This window comes from Akanthomyces muscarius, chromosome 3, assembly GCF_028009165.1.
Source record: "Akanthomyces muscarius strain Ve6 chromosome 3, whole genome shotgun sequence".
Classification (NCBI taxonomy): Eukaryota; Fungi; Ascomycota; class Sordariomycetes; order Hypocreales; family Cordycipitaceae; genus Akanthomyces; species Akanthomyces muscarius.
In genome coordinates this window covers 1,460,089-1,476,948 of record NC_079243.1, presented here as the reverse complement: position 1 = coordinate 1,476,948, position 16,860 = coordinate 1,460,089, and the positions used below count along the sequence as shown (strand labels likewise).

At 54.8% G+C, this 16,860-nt stretch overlaps 8 protein-coding genes across 8 annotated transcripts; 6 read left to right on the top strand and 2 right to left on the bottom strand.

Moving 5' to 3' along the window:
• Positions 1–1,348: 1,348 nt before the first annotated feature.
• LMH87_001792 (uncharacterized protein) lies at positions 1,349–1,681 on the bottom strand (the record flags this gene model as incomplete). Its single annotated transcript, XM_056193128.1, has 2 exons — positions 1,349–1,398; positions 1,453–1,681. The coding sequence occupies 2 exons, from the start codon at positions 1,679–1,681 to the stop codon at positions 1,349–1,351; spliced, it is 279 nt and encodes a 92-aa protein (XP_056050197.1).
• Positions 1,682–2,381: 700 nt separating this feature from the next.
• On the top strand, positions 2,382–3,461 carry LMH87_001791 (uncharacterized protein; the record flags this gene model as incomplete). Its single annotated transcript, XM_056193127.1, has 3 exons — positions 2,382–2,619; positions 2,672–3,380; positions 3,437–3,461. 3 exons carry the CDS (start codon positions 2,382–2,384, stop codon positions 3,459–3,461), a joined length of 972 nt encoding a protein of 323 aa, XP_056050196.1.
• An 898-nt stretch (positions 3,462–4,359) lies between these two features.
• On the top strand, positions 4,360–5,611 carry LMH87_001790 (uncharacterized protein; the record flags this gene model as incomplete). The annotated part of the gene is made up of 6 exons (XM_056193126.1): positions 4,360–4,417; positions 4,484–4,749; positions 4,808–4,835; positions 4,891–5,024; positions 5,102–5,348; positions 5,415–5,611. The coding sequence occupies 6 exons, from the start codon at positions 4,360–4,362 to the stop codon at positions 5,609–5,611; spliced, it is 930 nt and encodes a 309-aa protein (XP_056050195.1).
• Positions 5,612–5,784: 173 nt separating this feature from the next.
• Positions 5,785–7,098, bottom strand: LMH87_001789 (uncharacterized protein; the record flags this gene model as incomplete). Its single annotated transcript, XM_056193125.1, has 4 exons — positions 5,785–6,084; positions 6,133–6,541; positions 6,596–6,966; positions 7,042–7,098. 4 exons carry the CDS (start codon positions 7,096–7,098, stop codon positions 5,785–5,787), a joined length of 1,137 nt encoding a protein of 378 aa, XP_056050194.1.
• Positions 7,099–7,652: 554 nt separating this feature from the next.
• LMH87_001788 (uncharacterized protein) lies at positions 7,653–8,558 on the top strand (the record flags this gene model as incomplete). The annotated part of the gene is made up of 3 exons (XM_056193124.1): positions 7,653–7,775; positions 7,835–8,047; positions 8,112–8,558. 3 exons carry the CDS (start codon positions 7,653–7,655, stop codon positions 8,556–8,558), a joined length of 783 nt encoding a protein of 260 aa, XP_056050193.1.
• Positions 8,559–9,030: 472 nt separating this feature from the next.
• LMH87_001787 (uncharacterized protein) lies at positions 9,031–10,581 on the top strand (the record flags this gene model as incomplete). Its single annotated transcript, XM_056193123.1, has 2 exons — positions 9,031–9,258; positions 9,313–10,581. The coding sequence occupies 2 exons, from the start codon at positions 9,031–9,033 to the stop codon at positions 10,579–10,581; spliced, it is 1,497 nt and encodes a 498-aa protein (XP_056050192.1).
• Positions 10,582–11,091: 510 nt separating this feature from the next.
• LMH87_001786 (uncharacterized protein) lies at positions 11,092–12,222 on the top strand (the record flags this gene model as incomplete). Its single annotated transcript, XM_056193122.1, has 1 exon — positions 11,092–12,222. The coding sequence occupies one exon, from the start codon at positions 11,092–11,094 to the stop codon at positions 12,220–12,222; it is 1,131 nt and encodes a 376-aa protein (XP_056050191.1).
• A 1,777-nt stretch (positions 12,223–13,999) lies between these two features.
• Positions 14,000–15,875, top strand: LMH87_001785 (uncharacterized protein; the record flags this gene model as incomplete). The annotated part of the gene is made up of 4 exons (XM_056193121.1): positions 14,000–14,224; positions 14,293–14,780; positions 14,837–14,924; positions 15,843–15,875. The coding sequence occupies 4 exons, from the start codon at positions 14,000–14,002 to the stop codon at positions 15,873–15,875; spliced, it is 834 nt and encodes a 277-aa protein (XP_056050190.1).
• Between the last annotated feature and the right edge of the window lie 985 nt (positions 15,876–16,860).

The window sequence follows — 16,860 nt, the reverse complement described above, 5'->3', positions numbered from 1 at the left end:
CTCTAGCGCCTGAATCCGCCTGACAGAAAGAGCTACAGTGGAGAAGGACGGTGCAGAGCCGGTGCTGAGCGAGCAAAGTGGGGGACAAAACACATCGCCGGTCGCTGGAAGGCCAGGTCATTTACAGAAGGGCATTCTAGCTCTCTACTCCGAAATAAAATATTTTAAAAATAGGAGTAGATTACTTGGGCTCTACTTAGTTTATTCTTCACCTTTTATTAGGTAAAGCTAAGAGCTGTCTGGAGCAGTGATGGCTGGTTATTGCTGTAGCCAGGGACTGACCGGCGATCTGTTTTGTCCACCGCCGGGCGAGCTCCAGCACCTCCAGTATCCCACTCGTAAATCCACCAAGCCCGCTCACAGTCCACTACCCACAGCGCCAACAGGCAGGTTCCTCCAGCGTGCGCAGCCTCTGGAGCCAGTGTGGCGCAGCGTGTAATTATTTTTGGAAACTGGCAAGACACACACTCGTCGTCATACACGGCACAGTGCATGCATCTGGATCTACATCTGCCGTTCGTACCGTTCGCGAGGACCTATATACACACATTCTGAGTCTTTGATCAAGTTTTGCTGACGTGACTGTGTTTGCCAACGAGTGCGGTGCATCTCGATGACTTCAACCGGGGCAGTCTGCCTCGAGGCTGTGAGGATCAGCAGAAATAATATATTGCTAGACCCGCCCAGCGAGCCCGTCTGTCAGCGCCCTATGTCTTCTGTGAGGATTCGGAGGACACCGTGACCGTCGAGTCACTATCCATAGTGGTCAAGGGGCAAGCTCAGCATGGAGAGTCTCGTCAGAACTTGAATGCAATTTTCTACATTGTTGATTCAATCTTCTCCCCTCCCATAAATTTTGTTCTTTATTAGTGCTGCATACCGAAGCATGTGGTTGCATGTCGTCACTGGGGCGAACTACTGGTGGCGGAGACTTTACAGTGGCGCGTCATCCCGTTTCATTTGGTGGCTGAAGCACTGGGGCGGCCGTTCGCGCGTCGGCCCCCGATTTGGCCAGCCCTGTAATCCAGATTCTGGTAGCATATGATTGCAACCTGGCTCGTCAAAAAAAGTGAGCGGATATTGTCCTGGTAACATTGAGGATAGTGTCAAAAGCAGTTGTATGATCATGGGCTTTGTTCGACCCTACAACCTGTTGAAGATGCCCCTGCTCCTACCGTGCATATCACTGCGTTCAGGCCACTTTCCATCGAACGTGCCCTGCGCTCTTCTCCCCGGCGTGACTTGTATTTATACCTACTTCGTGGCATTTCTGCATATCAGATTAAACGTATGATGTGCAGTTGCCTTGTCGGTGCGTTTCCACAGTCCGCATTTCAAGTAAACATCCTCATTGACTCGGCTCATCGGCTGCAACGCTCTCGTCCGCGCGCGTAGTTTCTTTGTACTACAGTCAGTTTGCAACGGCGTGCTTCGAGCAAGCATCCAACTTACCCTTGGCGACCTTTATATGGGGGTTTCGGCGCAGAAATGTAGCCACCCAATTCTTGCCCAGTGGCCGAAGGTCACCCTCATGTGCCAGAAGCTGCATCGCCACATCTCGTATTTGCTTATGCGTCGGCGGCTCGGCAATGGCCGCTGTTGTTGTAATCCAGCCGCCGAGCTGCAGTTCCAGTCTCCTTGATAGCCTCTGCTGCGGTTCGGCGGCGGCGCCGTGTGTCATTGTTCCTTTTAAACGATGCCTCAGCGTCGACCTCGGTACACCCCATCGAATGGCGCTTTTGGCGACACTGACGCCGCTCTTGACGCTTTGAATCGCATTCTCGATGCTAGCTTCATCTGTTTTGGGCATTGTAATCACATTGTCCTTGGCTCGTGCGGAGTTGGTCGAGGAGCAAACAGTTCCGGCTGGCCAAATGGGGGTGACCGTCGAGTTTCTAGAATGTGGGGCTACACCTGTCAACATTCCAGCCAATGACAGCCACCCGTCGAGCACAAGCCAAATCTCCCAAGGCCACTTCGCGACTTGTTGCGCCGCTATCCCTTTTCCCAGCATCTTTCCAAGCAACTTCATCTCCAGTCCTTTCGGCCCGCAATTCTTCTCTTCGTCCTTGTCGCTGCCGACTCGCGCCTTTACCATAATCCATTAATTTTGCTACATTTATTCCTCTTCTGCGCAGCTTACCAGCCCAACGCTACTCCCTCGGCTAAAGCCGTCTCGACAAGGGGCTTACTGAAAACGTGGTCAAACAAACTCAAACTCGTTGGGGGACCCTCGCCTTTCGCATCAAGTTCGTCAACGCCACCAAACATCGACATCCCGATCGCCACACTCCTTCACCAACCTCTTTGAAAGGCGTTTTCGCGCTGGCCGCCACATGACCCTTTCGCCGCTGCATTTATAGAAACTTTAATCATCGACCATGGCCGCCACATCGATCCAGGACCGAACCTCTGAGTTCAAGTCGGTCCTCGCGCTCGCGCAACGCAAGCAGAATGCCAACAAGCTCGGCGCGCAACGGCGCTCGCTGCTCACGGACTCGCAAAAGGCGGCCGCTAATGGCGACGCGCAGCCGCGACGCTCCGACTTTGCCAGAAAGGCAGCCGAAATTGGCCGCGGCATCTCCTCGACCATGGGCAAGCTGGAGAAGCTGGCGCAATGTGGGTTGCGAACAAACGGCGCGGGATTATCTAGTATGCTAACCGTCTATAGTGGCCAAGCGACGAACGCTATTCGACGACCGGCCGGTTGAGATCAACGAGCTCACCTTTGTCATCAAGCAGGACCTGTCGTCCCTAAACCAGCAGATTGGTGCCCTCTCCATGATGTCGAAACAGCAGCACCCCAAGGGCGCCGACCAGGAAGGGGAGCACAACAAAAACGTCGTCTACCTGCTGCAGGGCAAACTCACCGACGTCTCGGTCAACTTCAAGGATGTGCTCGAGGCGCGCACCAAGAACATCCAAGCCTCGCGATCGCGCACCGAAAACTTCATCTCCAACGTCTCGCAGCACACGCAGCCGTCGGTGCAGCAGTCGTCGGCGTCGCCGCTCTACGGCACGCCGAACCGCGCGTCGCCCGCGCCCGGCGCCGGCTCCGACACGCTCTCGCTCAACCCCGTCAGCGACAACCAGATGCTCATGATGGAGGAGGCGCAGCCGGCCAACACGTACATCCAGCAGCGCGGTGAGGCCATCGAGGCCATTGAGAAGACGATTGGCGAGCTCGGCAGCATCTTTGGCCAGCTCGCGACCATGGTGTCGGAGCAGAGCGAGATGATTCAGCGAATAGACGCCAACACGGAGGACGTGGTGGATAATGTGGAGGGCGCGCAGCGCGAGCTGCTGAAATACTGGTCCAGGGTGTCGAGCAACCGCTGGCTAATAGCCAAGATGTTTGGCGTGTTGATGATTTTCTTCCTGTGAGTTTTTTGCCGCACCGAGATGACGATGGAGACGAAAGCTAACAAAATTGCAGACTATGGGTGTTGGTATCGGGTTAGAGCACACGAGTCGATTTTTCTCTGCATTTGCAACCTTGGTTTCTTTTCTTCTTTTTTTTTCTTGCGCCAAGACAGCTCAAAGACATGATGCGTTTTCTTTGTATCTACACCACGACGGAGGCATCGAGGGAGGACAGACCAGGCAGCTCAGCTAGATAGAACTAATGCAGCTGAAGCCAACATTTACTTGGAGCGACTCACCTGTGAAGCATTCAAGAAACCTAACGACGACAAGTAGCCAGACTGGCAATGCAGAATAAAATGGGCGGAAAGGAGCATGGGGTGGCCGTAGGGTCTGCTTCAAAATGTTGCGAAAGACGGCTATATGAAGCGCACGACGACAGTCTGCAGAGACTTGTCGATCCACGGTCCTCCGCCATGTAAATCAGATATGAAGAAGAAATACCTACACTTCCCGTAGTGATGAACAGTCTGCGTGGTGTCGCAAAACGACCCTTCGGCGCACGGAGGCAGCCCGGCCCCGCCGCGCCGGTCATGTCCCGCCAAACCACGCACATTCAGAGAAAGGGCATCACTCGGCTCCGCAGTCTTTGCTTCGCGCTCCTGTACCTCTATCATTTCCAAAGCGTGAAACCCGCAGTGGATCTCGGTCTAAATTCTCCATGGCGGGAATTGTCTCCGAAACAGGGGTGGGTGGTCATTGGGCGCGGCGCCGAAAGAACCCCAAAACCGGCTATTGGCAGCCCACACCACCCCCGCGGGGGTACCCCAATGGCTGGAGGGGCAGCAGCTTGGAGGGGCAGAGCTCCCCCAATGTCATTCTTATTTCATGACCAAGCTTCCTTTCTCCTACCGCTCTGCATATTCTCAATCCGTATCGCTCTTTTCCCTCTCATATTCGTTTTTTCCCCCAGTATACACAAACGCAGTACTCACAATGGCGGCCACATCATTCAAGCTCAACACTGGCAAGGAGATTCCCTCTCTCGGTCTTGGTAAGTGCTCTTACACACGCCCCCCCCCCGGCAGCTTGGACGCCTCTCTAACATTTTGAAAATCAGGAACCTGGCAGTCCAAGCCCGGCGAGGTCCAAACAGCCGTCTCTTATGCCCTCCGGAACGGCTACAAGCTCGTCGACTGCGCCTACTGCTACGGCAACGAGGCCGAGGTCGGCGAGGGCCTCAAAGAGGCCTTTGCCGCGGGCGTCCGCCGCGAGGACGTGTACATCATGACCAAGGCGTGGGCGTCGTACAACACGCGCGTCGAAGAGTGTCTGGACAAGAGCTTGAAGGCTCTCGGCGTGGACTACGTCGACATGTATCTCATTGTAAGTCCTTGGTGTACTGTCCGCCGCCATGTGCTGTACTGATGACGAGATGGTCTAGCACTGGCCTGTGCTGCTGAACCCCAATGGTAAGGCCCCCAAATTTTCCAAGAGAGGCTGTGAAATGCTGATTGTGTATCGCAGGCAACGATGACAAGTTCCCGACGCTCCCCGACGGCAAGCGCGACATCATCTATGACTGGAAGCACACGGACGCGTGGAAGCAGATGGAGGCCCTCCTCTCCACGGGCAAGGTCCGCGGCATCGGTGTCAGCAATGTGCGTTCCCGCCCCATTCCCTGTTTTTCATAATTGCCCAAATCATGCTCTGTCTTGCTCACCTTTATACAATACAGTACAGCAAGAAGTACCTCGAGCAGCTCCTCGCCGGCTGCACCGTCGTCCCCGCCATCAACCAGATCGAGAACCACCCCAGCCTGCCGCAGCAGGAAATCGTCGACCTCTGCCGCGACAAGGGCATCCACGTCGTCGCCTACAGCCCGCTCGGCAGCACCGGCAGCCCGCTCTTCACCGCCGCGCCCGTCGTCGAGATTGCCGAGAAGCGCGGCGTCAGCCCGGCTACAGTGCTTCTGAGCTACCACAGTGAGTTTTGAATCCCATGAAGCAGACGAAGAGTCATGTATACTAAGACTAGTGTTTTTTTTTCAGTCGCCCGGGGTGCTACGGTACTGGCCAAGTCGGTCACGCCAGCCCGCATCAAGGCCAATGCGGACATTGTGAAGCTCGACGACGAGGATATGAAGCGGCTGCGAGCGTACTCGGACGACCTCACGGCCAAGGGCGAGCTGAAGCGCTACGTCTACCCGCCCTTTGGAATCGACTTTGGCTTCCCCGACAAGTCATAGCTTGACTGTCCGAGATTACAAAACATCCATAGACATTGCTTAGTATACAAAAGTCAATTTCATTCTACTACCTTTTCCTTCCATAACCGACGGCCTATGATATCTCGCTATGCACCCTCATGCTATACATCTGCCCAACGCCACTCAATCTTGATACTCAAAATTACAATCATCTACTCCATATCGACTACAACCTTGAGCACCAGCTTTCCCTCTTCGTCCTTGACCTGGCCGGCCATGGCAAAGGCCTTGGGGATATTGTCGATGCCCTTGAAATGGTGCGTCACAAGCGGCGACAGATCCGGCATGGCGGCAGGACGGCTTGCGAGTAGCGCAATGGCCTTGGCATATGTGTTGGCATAGCGAAAGACACCGATGAGATCGACCTCGCGGAGGGCCGCGGCGGACATGGGAAGCGTGAGGATCGGTGTACCCATGCCAATGATCATAACCTTGCCGCCCGGCTTGGTGGCCTGTAACAGTCAGTATTTTCTCATGGGCCTGTGGAGATGAAAACTTACGTAAATCGACGCTTGCACACACGTCTCGACGCCGGTGCATTCATACACGGCACTGACCTCGCCAACAGCCTGTCCGTTCACAGCCGTGTTCTTGACAATGTCGGCCACCCTTTGCGCATACGCAAGCTTGTCTTCGATGGTCTGCGGGCGCTCCATGGGCACCAGCACGCTCGCATCCGCAAAGCCATTCTGCACGGCAAAGTCGATGCGGTCCTTTTGAATGTCGGCAATGACTACCGTCTTGGCATTGGCGGCCTTGCTGATGGCCGCAGCGAGAAGACCGACGGCGCCGGCGCCGAGCACCAGCACTGTCGAGCCGTCGGGCAGATTGGCCCTGTCGCGGGCGTGCATGGCGACGGAAAGGGGCTCGAGCACGGCGCCTAGGTCGAGAGAAAGCGCCGGAGGTAGCCTAGTCAAGTCAGCATCCAACTAAGTTTTTTATTTGCAAGTTTAATTCGCGTACTTGTGGCACCAGCGCGCAGGATGGTTGACGCGTTCCTGCAGCGTGCCTTGCGCGTGAGGGAATGCCTTGGCCGAACTGCGAAACTTCATGCCCCGGCAGATGTTGTAGCGGCCGATGTCGCAGTACTCGCAGCTCTCGCAGGGCAGGCCGACTTCGAGGGCCACGCGGTCGCCGGCCGCCAGGTTTTGCACGGCGCTGCCAACGGCGACGACGGTGCCGCTGGACTCGTGGCCGAGGGTGAGGGGCTCGCGGACGATGATGTCGCCGTTGCGGTAGTGGTTAAAGTAGTGCAGGTCGGAGCCGCAGAGACCGGTGGCCTGAACGGCGACCTGGACCTCATCGGCAGCGGGACTGGGCAGATCACGCTCTTCCTGAGATTACAGTGTGAGTTTGTTGTGATGAAAGATTGGCTATTCTGCTCGGAAAATATGAGATGTGTAACTTACAACACGAAGATCGCGAGCACCGTGCAGGACGGAAGCTTGGACTTTTTGGGTCGACATGGTGTGCTGTGTACACTTTGCAAGCTCTTGATTTTTGCAAGATTGAGAAACGAAACAGTGAAAGAAGATGAGATCTTGAAGTTAAGTTTGAGGGCATCAAAGGAAGTGAAGGGAAGATGAACAATTCAAGACAGCAGTCAATGGTGACCGCGCCCAGAGAAAAAGAAGCTCCCCCACCAAACGAGCAACCCAAGCTGCGCAAATGGCCGGCTATTCAAAGCCCCATGCCAGCTGGCAGGCTTCGGCGAGAATTGCCTAAACAGGAGCTTCCCTCAGCGCAGGTGGCCCGCCGGCAATTGACGCGGGGCAGCTTTACAGGGAGCGCAGGCCGCTAAACATCCACCTCATCCCGCTGAAGCCCACTGGAATCCACCAAGGCTGCAGGTGCAAACGGCACTGTGTCACTCGGGCCCCTCGAGCGCCTCACATCGTCACTGGAAGGCTGTCGGCAAACGCGGGGCAAACGTGTTTAAACCTCTTCACTGCCCAACCAACTTTTGCTTCCTTTGCATCTTGCCATCTTGTCAATTTCTGAAGAGTCTTCTTGGATAGCAATGGCGTCCAGCATGTTTTCGTTAGAGGGCCATACGGCCATGGTTACTGGCTGCACACGCGGCATTGGCCAAGCTGTCGCTGTTGGCCTGGCGGAAGCCGGCGCGGACATTATCCTCATCCAGGTACATCTAATTACACTAAACATTGAGTGTCTAATTAGACTCGAGCTGACAATTCACAGCGTGATACAAGCGTCACCGAGACGAAAGACTTTGTCGAGGCCCTCGGCCGCAAGGCCTGGATCTATACGGCCGACATGGCTGTCCAGGAACAGGTCGCCGCCCTGACGCCCAAGATTCTCGCCGACGGCCACGAGATTCGCATTCTCGTCAACTGCGCGGGTATCCAGCGCCGCCACCCCTGCGAAGAATTCCCCGACAGCGATTTCAACGAGGTACGAATCCCACAACTTGTTTATTGTGCACTAGAACGATTATTGACAATTGCGCCCAACCCAGGTCATCCAAGTAAACCTCAACGCCGTCTTCACCCTCTGCCGCGACGTCGGCGCCCACATGCTGCAACTCGCGCCCTCGCCTGCCACCGGCCGCCGCGGCAGCGTCATCAACTTTGCCTCGCTGCTCACCTTCCAGGGTGGCCTGACAGTGCCCGCGTACGCCGCGTCCAAGGGCGCCGTCGGCCAGGTCACCAAGAGCTTCGCCAATGAGTGGACGAGCAAGGGCATTACCGTCAACGCCATTGCCCCGGGCTACATCGAGACGGAGATGAACACGGCCCTGCTCGGCAACCCGGAGCGCCTCGCCAGCATCAGCGCCCGCATCCCCGCCGGCCGCTGGGGCTCCCCCGACGACTTCAAGGGCACGGCCGTGTACCTCGCGAGCCGCGCGAGCGCATATGTCAGCGGGCATGTGTTGGTAGTGGATGGTGGTTGGATGGGCCGGTAGATTAAATCGTCAGACCAAAAGGCTTGGCAGAGAACTGCCGATCGCACGGTGGCCTCCCCTTTTCTGTTCAACTACCAATAATACCAAATATCTAAATCAAACCTTGCCACAATTAGCGGATCGCCGCGCCAAGACTTTGAGTTCCAAAAAGATAACGCTGACATGTGTATCGCCTCATCAATCTCACTCGATGTGACAGCCTTCAAGACTAGACCACAACTACTCGGATCCGCCTCGCGAACAGACGAAATCTCTTGGCACGGCCAAATCTAGGCTACATAGATTAACTACCAAATCCCGCGCAAGCTCTATCTGTATTTAAGTGGCGCACGGTCGCTCCCGTCACTGTAATGACTTTCACGTTCCCCGAGACTGTCTGTTCAAAGCTTACGTGAAGCTGCTGTTTGTTCTTCGACCAAGCAGCCTCCAAAGTCAATCTACATCTCGACTTGGACTACAGCTAGCCTACACGATGAACACCTTGAAAATGGCAGGGAAACTTGAATCGCCGCCGGACTCGGCACCCGTCGATATATATCCTGTCCACATGTTTGACGACTACAAAGGCCCGCGCAGCATCATGATGCAGTGGATATTCCGGGTCGACGCCCAACTCGACGCTTCCAAGCTTCGCAGCGCACTCACACGCGTACTGGAGACGGGAGACTGGCGAAAGCTGGCAGGACGTCTTCACTGCACAGTATGTATCATCGGCGACCTCGTTCTCTTGCAGCATGCTGATCCGGAATGGCAGAAGACTGGCAGTCTTGAAATCCACGTTCCACGTACATTCACAGACCAAGATCCAGCCTTTACGTATACGCACCGAGATTACTCTACGGAAACCTTTGGTGACGATGCAACGAGGCGCGCGTTTCCCAAAGCCGATTCCGGCCCACGGGTATACGCGAGGACTCCTAGTGCCAATGAATCTGTCTTTGCGCCAGGCACACCAAAGACGCTGCGGGAACACATCGACCGCGGCTTGCCACAGCTCGGGCTGCACATTTCCACATTCAAGGATGTCACTCTCATCGAGCTCACATGGCCGCATACCGTCATGGACGGCACCGGCCAGCGCGAGCTCCTAGCCGCATGGTCACTGGCGCTCGCCGACCGCGAGCACGAGATCAAGCCCTTGGCAGGCGCGCGAGAAGACGTAGCATGGGACATTGCTGGACAGTACACAGACGAGCAGCTTGGTCCCAACGTGGTGCGTGACAGGGAGCTCACGGGCTTCAGCAAGCTCTTCTTCTTCTGCCGGCTGTTTTGGCAACTTTTGACCGGCCCCCGCGCCGACTGGCGCATCTTCTACCTCCCCAAGACCGTTATTCGCACGTGGCGTGAAGATGTGTTTCAACTATCCACGGATTCAAAGACGGATGAGCATCCCTTTGTGAGTGACGGCGACTTGATCTGCGCCTGGCTGGTGAGCCTCGCCGCCATCGGCCGGCGCCCAAGCACGCGCTACGTTGTCGCCGGCTCCTTCAACTGCCGCGCACGGATACCCGCCCTCCGCGACGCGCCAGGCGTACACATGCAAAACCTTCTAGGGCTGTACTTTGCCTCCATCACCCCGGACGACGTCGCTGGGCCGTCGTCGTCCCTGGCGCGGATCGCTCTCGCGCACCGCGCCGAGGTCGCCGCGCAGACGACGGAGAGCCAGGTCCTGCACCACTTTCAGCGACGGCGCAACGCAGCTGAAACACAGCGCGAGCCCGGCATGCCGTTTTACTGCCGCTCCGATGAGGTGCCTGTGCTGTGCAACAACCTGGCGGGTCTTCGCATCGGCGCGGCGGCCGACTTTGGTCCCGCGGTGGTGGTGGCCGGGAGGGGAGGGCCGGTGGCGTCGGGACGGGTGGTGAGCCATCACTATCTGTCGACGGATGACAAGAACAGGCCGGTGCCGTACTTTATCTGTTTGGACCAGGACGAGGGCGGGTATTGGATCCGCGGGAATGCATCGGCGCAGACGTGGGATAAGATTATCCGCGAGATTGGCACCGTCGATGCAGATGTATAGAAAACGCCCGACGTCAATTCAACGCTAGAATCTAGGATGGGTTTGGGACATGTCGCGAGATGAGTCAACATCTCCATCGCTGGCTAAAATATCCAAGGCTGCTGTGGTTAAGAACGTTTTCGCATTGGCTACTCAGATCAGGCATAATCCGAGGCTGAGCGCCTCGTTTGGGGCCACTAATTAAAGAAAGGCATAAAAAGCACGACAAGCCTTCCATCGAGGCTCTATGGTCTGTCTAGCAGCGGTGCATTTGTAGAGTTGACGGGCGCTTCGCAGCCTGATTTTTTTTTTCCTGCTGCAGCTGCACCGCACATGCAAAGACAATTGCGACAGGCTAACAACACCGGCATCCAGCTGCGGAAGCAACCCCTCACCTCTCAACTGAGACACAACCCCTGCTGGAAGCATCAACTCAATACATACATCACCATCCATTCTCCCCTCTCACGACATCCATCCAGCGTCCGCATCCATAACTACTCGGCACCTCCATTTACATCCCCATCCACCATGCCGCAACCCGTCCGCCCATGGCGCGCCACGCAGCCGCTCAAGGCCCTGTGCATCGCGTACTTCTACCTCTCCACGCCGCCGTACCTCATCTACCTGTTGCTCAAGTTCTCCCTCCTCAAGAGCCTGCGCCCGAGCCCGCGGCTGAGCCTCAAGGCCAACGTCGGCAACCCCATCACGCGGGCGCTCTTCAACATCATCACCTCGACGCGCTCCCCGCGGCTCGTCGCCGAGAACCTCCCCAAGGACCTGGCCCGCGTCACCACCGCCGTCGTTCCCTCCGCCTCGCTCTTCACCGGCATCCTGGCCGCGGGCGCCTCTCCCGTGAAGCCCGCTCCGCAAAAAGCGCTCTGGTTCCCCAGGGCCCCTGCGGCCGACGCCTCGGACCTCGGCGCCGAGACGGTCGTGCTGCACTTCCCCGGCGGCGCCTTCGTCATTGAAGTAGGTCACGAAGCATTCGGGCGCAAGGCCGCCGACGTGGTGCTGCACGGAGGGCAGGCGACGCGCTTCGTGTGGGCGCAGTACCGCCTCGCCAGCACCGCCGGCCAGGGCTTCCCGGCCGCGATCCAGGACGCCGTGACCTTTTACGCGCACGTCCTCTCGCTGGGTTACTCCCCCAAGAACGTGGTCCTGTCCGGCGACTCGGCGGGCGGCAACCTCGTCCTCGCGCTGCTGCGCTACCTCGAGGAGACAAAGGTGCTGCCGCTGCCGCGCGGCATCTTTGCGTGGTCGCCGTGGGTCGAGGTGACGCCACGCGCGGCGCGCGACTTTTCCGAGATCAACACGGCGGCGACGGACATCCTGACGCCCGAGTTCCTGCAGTGGGGCGCCGAGGCGTATCTTCCTCGCGGCGGCGCGGTGACGGACGAGGTGGCTGCGTACGTGTCGCCGCTGCACCGGCCGTTTCGCACGTCGGTGCCGGTGTTTCTGCACGCGGGCGAGGCCGAGGGCTTCTGCCCGACGGTGCGTCGTTTCGCCGAGGAGATGGAGGAGCTGAATGGGACTGAGACGGTGCGGTTCCATGGCACGCCGCATGCGGTGCATGACTTGCTGCTCGTGTGGGAGGCGCAGGATATGCGCAAGGAGGCCGAGGCGGCGGTCAATGATGCGTGGGGGACGGTGGGCGCGTGAAGATGCGATGTATATGATTTGAGGTTTGATCTCGTTGTTCCTTCAAAAAGCATTGCTCAGTCACTTGTGTATAGTGAGTCTGTAAATGTTGTGAGGTGGATTTGGCGTGAACAGATTGTGTTACTCGAGGTTTTGATTCATTACTATTCAAGCTTTACTCTGCACCTGCTCATAACCCGCTGGGAGAAAATCAAGGCAACTTGATTTCCTTGTGCTACGTTTTGCCCTCGTCTTCACCTACTTGCCTCTAGGATACTTTTCTTATTATTGTCTTTCAACTAAAGTAGTTTCATACTTAACAGTAAAGTATTTCCCTCAGCAAATATTGGAATTAAGGTGTGAAGTAGTCTTGGCAACAAGAGGGGATGTGGGATCTACCAGTATCGTAATGATGATTTCTTTTCGAATAATACCGCACGAATTAAACCATGTCTCCGATCACGTTGAATAATGTAGTGAATGACTTAGCCTCAATATGGTGGAGTTGCAACGATTATTGAATCAATTCTCGCCATAGCACGAGTAATTCTGGTTCTTGGTGTTTCATGTAAGTTGTTTACTTTTGGCTAGTTCGTGGATTCGAGTCAGGAACTCGGTTTGAGAGTTCTGCTCTAGTGGCATCATCACATGTGCCTCCTCAATTTGAAACACTGACCTTTTGCTATTGAGGCTCGGACCCTCGCTCAGCATACTATACTCAGGTCAGTCTTGCGGATTTAATACGAGCGCGATTTCTATACTAGCTTATTTTCAATAAGAGTCAATTTTCACTTACTCGTTATGATCATGCGACCTCACAGTGATGGCCCCAAACCCTATCTTCAGCAAATCGCCCGTCTAATATTAGACTAGCTTAGTCAATGCTAATTTAGCATGCTTAAATAGTGCAGTATTCTCTACTTAGTAGTTACTATGAGAATGTAGCCGCAGAGAGTAAGTGAGAGTGTGTGTATAAACTAATACTACTTTGATTTAAGAAATATATAATCAAGAGTTCAAAAAGAAGAGAGTAATAAATTCTAATTATACCATAATGCATCAACTAAGAAAAAGAAGAAGGAAAGAGGTAGGTAATGACACTTACCGTTATGCGCAGTACTCTGGGCGAGATAAAGGGCTGTCGACGCCGAATAACGGTAGCACGCATGATGATCCGAGCTCTGTCAATGCGCCGGTTCTAGTTTGCAGGTCTTGCCACCTTTATGCACTGCGGGCCGTAGTCGTTTCTACCAACTCTCTCGTTCGACTAGCCCATGTCAGCATTGCATAATGAAACATCACGTTGAAAATTGGCTTCTAACTATTATTCGAGTCGCTGTGAAACATGATGAGATGGGACTGCCGGGTCTAGGGGAGACTCTGCCAGAATGTCAGAATTCTGGCAATGCGTCGCACTCAACATCAAGTAAAGACGCATGTGGGTTTGAAAGGATTCTAGAAGTAGAAAAGCTTATGCCGAAATATCCAGCATCAACGAAACACGCCACACACTCAGGCAAGGGAGATGCTTCCTTGCAGTTGTCAAACATACCAAGCCGCCACAGTATGCGTGCCAGTGCATCGCCGGTGCGATTAGTCTGCTGTCATGGTCGTTGGATAATACTTAAGAAGCCCGTCTCTTGTCTTGTCGCTGGTATGCTAGAGTCACGATAAGCAGGTCCTAGAGACGCGTTCCCTTTCACCCTCCTCTCCTTTGTCGACCTTACAGACCTTTCTTCCTCATTTGAGCTGCTGCCATTATTCCCTAGGTTTATGTGCATACCTTACCATCATCACTATGGTGAATCTACTCTCTCCCGTCTTTGGTCTTATGATCTCGGCTTCCTTAGCTAGCCCTTTGGATACGATGAGCCAGCCTGAGCATAATTGTGGTATCCAGACCATCAGCACAGAGGAGCCCGGACTGTTTAAGCGGCAGAGGTCTCAGCCCGACAACGGAGAAGTCATCAATTTGGGATGTGTTGTGCATTTATGCTGTGGCCAGGGCGGAGAATGTCCCTCGGTAAGCTCCTTCGTTCTAGAATACATTGGGGGACTAGCAAAAACCCGAGGCTAACCCGTCGCCTAAAGGACGATGTTGCTCAGAAGGCTGTTGACTTTATGAACTCTGTCCTCGACGGGGCCAAAATCAAGTTTAACCTTGGCAACGTTTCACGAATCGATAATGTTCGCTGCAATGCTGGCTTGACCGATAACCAGGCTATGGATAGCTTGAAGGCTGAAGTCCATCAGGGCAATACGAGCACTCTCAACCTTGTTTACGTGCCGACAAATCAGGGCCCAGGCGTTAAGGGCGTATGCGTTCTACCGCAACCTGGCGACGACATTGCCTCAAATATTGGCAGCAAGGACGGATGCGTTGTCGCTGCGGACACTCTTACTGACAACAGCGGAGCTTCGATAACGACTACGCATGAGATGGGCCACTGGCTCAGCCTTCCCCATGTGAACGGAGGAGGCCAATCGCGGGGTGGTGGCCCATTTAACAGGGTTTCTAGCGGTCATCTTAGACGGCAAAGCGGCGGTGGCGAAGGAAACGTTATGGAGCCTGTGTCATCGTATGTTTCCCTCCCTTAAGAGCATTGAATTAGACGGCTAACACTACATATCGCAGGCCAGGCAAGCAGTACACATTCAGCCAAGATCAATTCATACAGATGCGCCAGGTAGCGCTAAGTCGCTTAAATGATCAAGAAGTCCCGGTGGGTAACCAAAATCCATCTCCTTCAACTCCCCAGCGCCCAGTAGAAGGCCCTCGGGTTCCACAGCCAGGGAACAAAAAGCCGCCAAAGAACAACCAGCCGCCAAAGAATAGCCAGCCGCCAAAGAACAGCAAGCCGCCAAAGAACAACCAGCCGCCAAAGAATAACCAGCCGCCAAAGAATAACCAGCCGCCAAAGAACAACCAGCCGCCAGAGAACAGCCAGCCACCGAAGAACAACCAGCCGCCAGGGAATGACCTACAGCCAGAAGACGGCCGACAGCCAGGAGAGGGCCGACAGCCAGAAGACGGCCGACAGCCAGAAGACGGCCGACAGCCAGAAGACGGCCGACAGCCAGAAGACGGCCGACAGCCAGAAGACGGCATACAGCCAGGGAACAACCAGCCGCCAGGGAATGACCTACAGCCAGGAGACAACCTAGAGCTAGGAGGCGAGCTACAGCTAGGAGACGACCTACAGCCAGGGAATGACCTACAGCCAGGAGACAACCTAGAGCTAGGAGGCGACCTACAGCCAGGGAACAACCAGCCGCCAGGGAATGACCTACAGCCAGGAGACAACCTAGAGCTAGGAGACGACCTACAGCCAGGAGACAACCTAGAGCTAGGAGGCGACCTACAGCTAGGAGGCGACCTACAGCCAGGAGACAACCTAGAGCTAGGAGGCGACCTACAGCCAGGGAACAACCAGCCGCCAGGGAATGACCTACAGCCAGGAGACAACCTAGAGCTAGGAGGCGAGCTACAGCTAGGAGACGACCCGCAGCTAGGGGACGATCTACAGCTGGGGAACAATTTCAGCCTAGACGGCGACGACGTTGACGACAATAGCCTTAAGCCTGATCTAGTGCAATTTGCCCAGAGTGAGGTGGTTGAGGCTAATGCTGACGAGTACCAGCTAATTCACGTTGCCCGGCGTGCGGGATGGTAGAGGGGAGCTAGATATAGGGCGGTCTTATAATCAACTAGTTGAAGTGATTATTGACTAAGAATGGCGGTTAGAGCGTTAATTTAGCTATAAATTGATCAATGTTTCTACAATTCCAATTTAATCCAGCCCTAAATGGAGTGGGGTATATGTTAGAGAGGTACCCTGCGATATATGAGAGTCGGACGACAGTAGCGGCAGCTAAAACCTCAGCGATGGTCTATTACGATTTTTACAGTATTATAAGTACTTAGACGTTGTATTCTTGCAAAGGTGCTGCTCGCTTGAATGAGGTCGCGTCATGCTCGGCCACTAACTAATGTTAATAGCTCGCGGACGTGTGTGTCACTCATTTCTCGGGAGGCTGCTAAAATGCCTACCTCGTTTGAAATCGGAGCTGCTCGTGCATTCATTACTTCGAATAAATGGAGCAGCACAAGCTGTGGCACTGTGATTTGTGAAAGCAATACCACCAAAGGAGCTGTGCCACAGAAAGAACGTGTCACTAGGTCCAATATCAGTTCTTGCTCCCGTGGGGGCATGTGCTTAATTATAGGTATCGAGGGGCGCACTTCTGTGCGATCAATCGAAGTATCTCAAAAAGTAAAATTCAAAAAGGGGAAAAAGGTTATTTTTTTTTCATCTACTACAGGGTGTCGGGTATTCATACGCGCGTAGGCACTCGTAATAGCACGCGCCCCCAGCGAGCACGTTTTTCGGCATTACAGCACAAGGTAGCCAGATTTATCGGCTTTCTGCCTCTTGAGTGTCCAAATTGAGGGGCAGAATAGACCCCACCGCGGGCAGCCAAAAAGATATCTGAACGTGGTAAAAGGCATACCATTCGAATTAGTGGTGACGAGCTTCTCATACAAAACAGAAAACTCTTTAAACGGGCAAATATTCATTGTTCCGTGGCAACTCTAGCTATGTAATTAAAAGCTGGGGTCCTTCATGAGGGCGCAATTGGACGGCCTAGATTGACGCC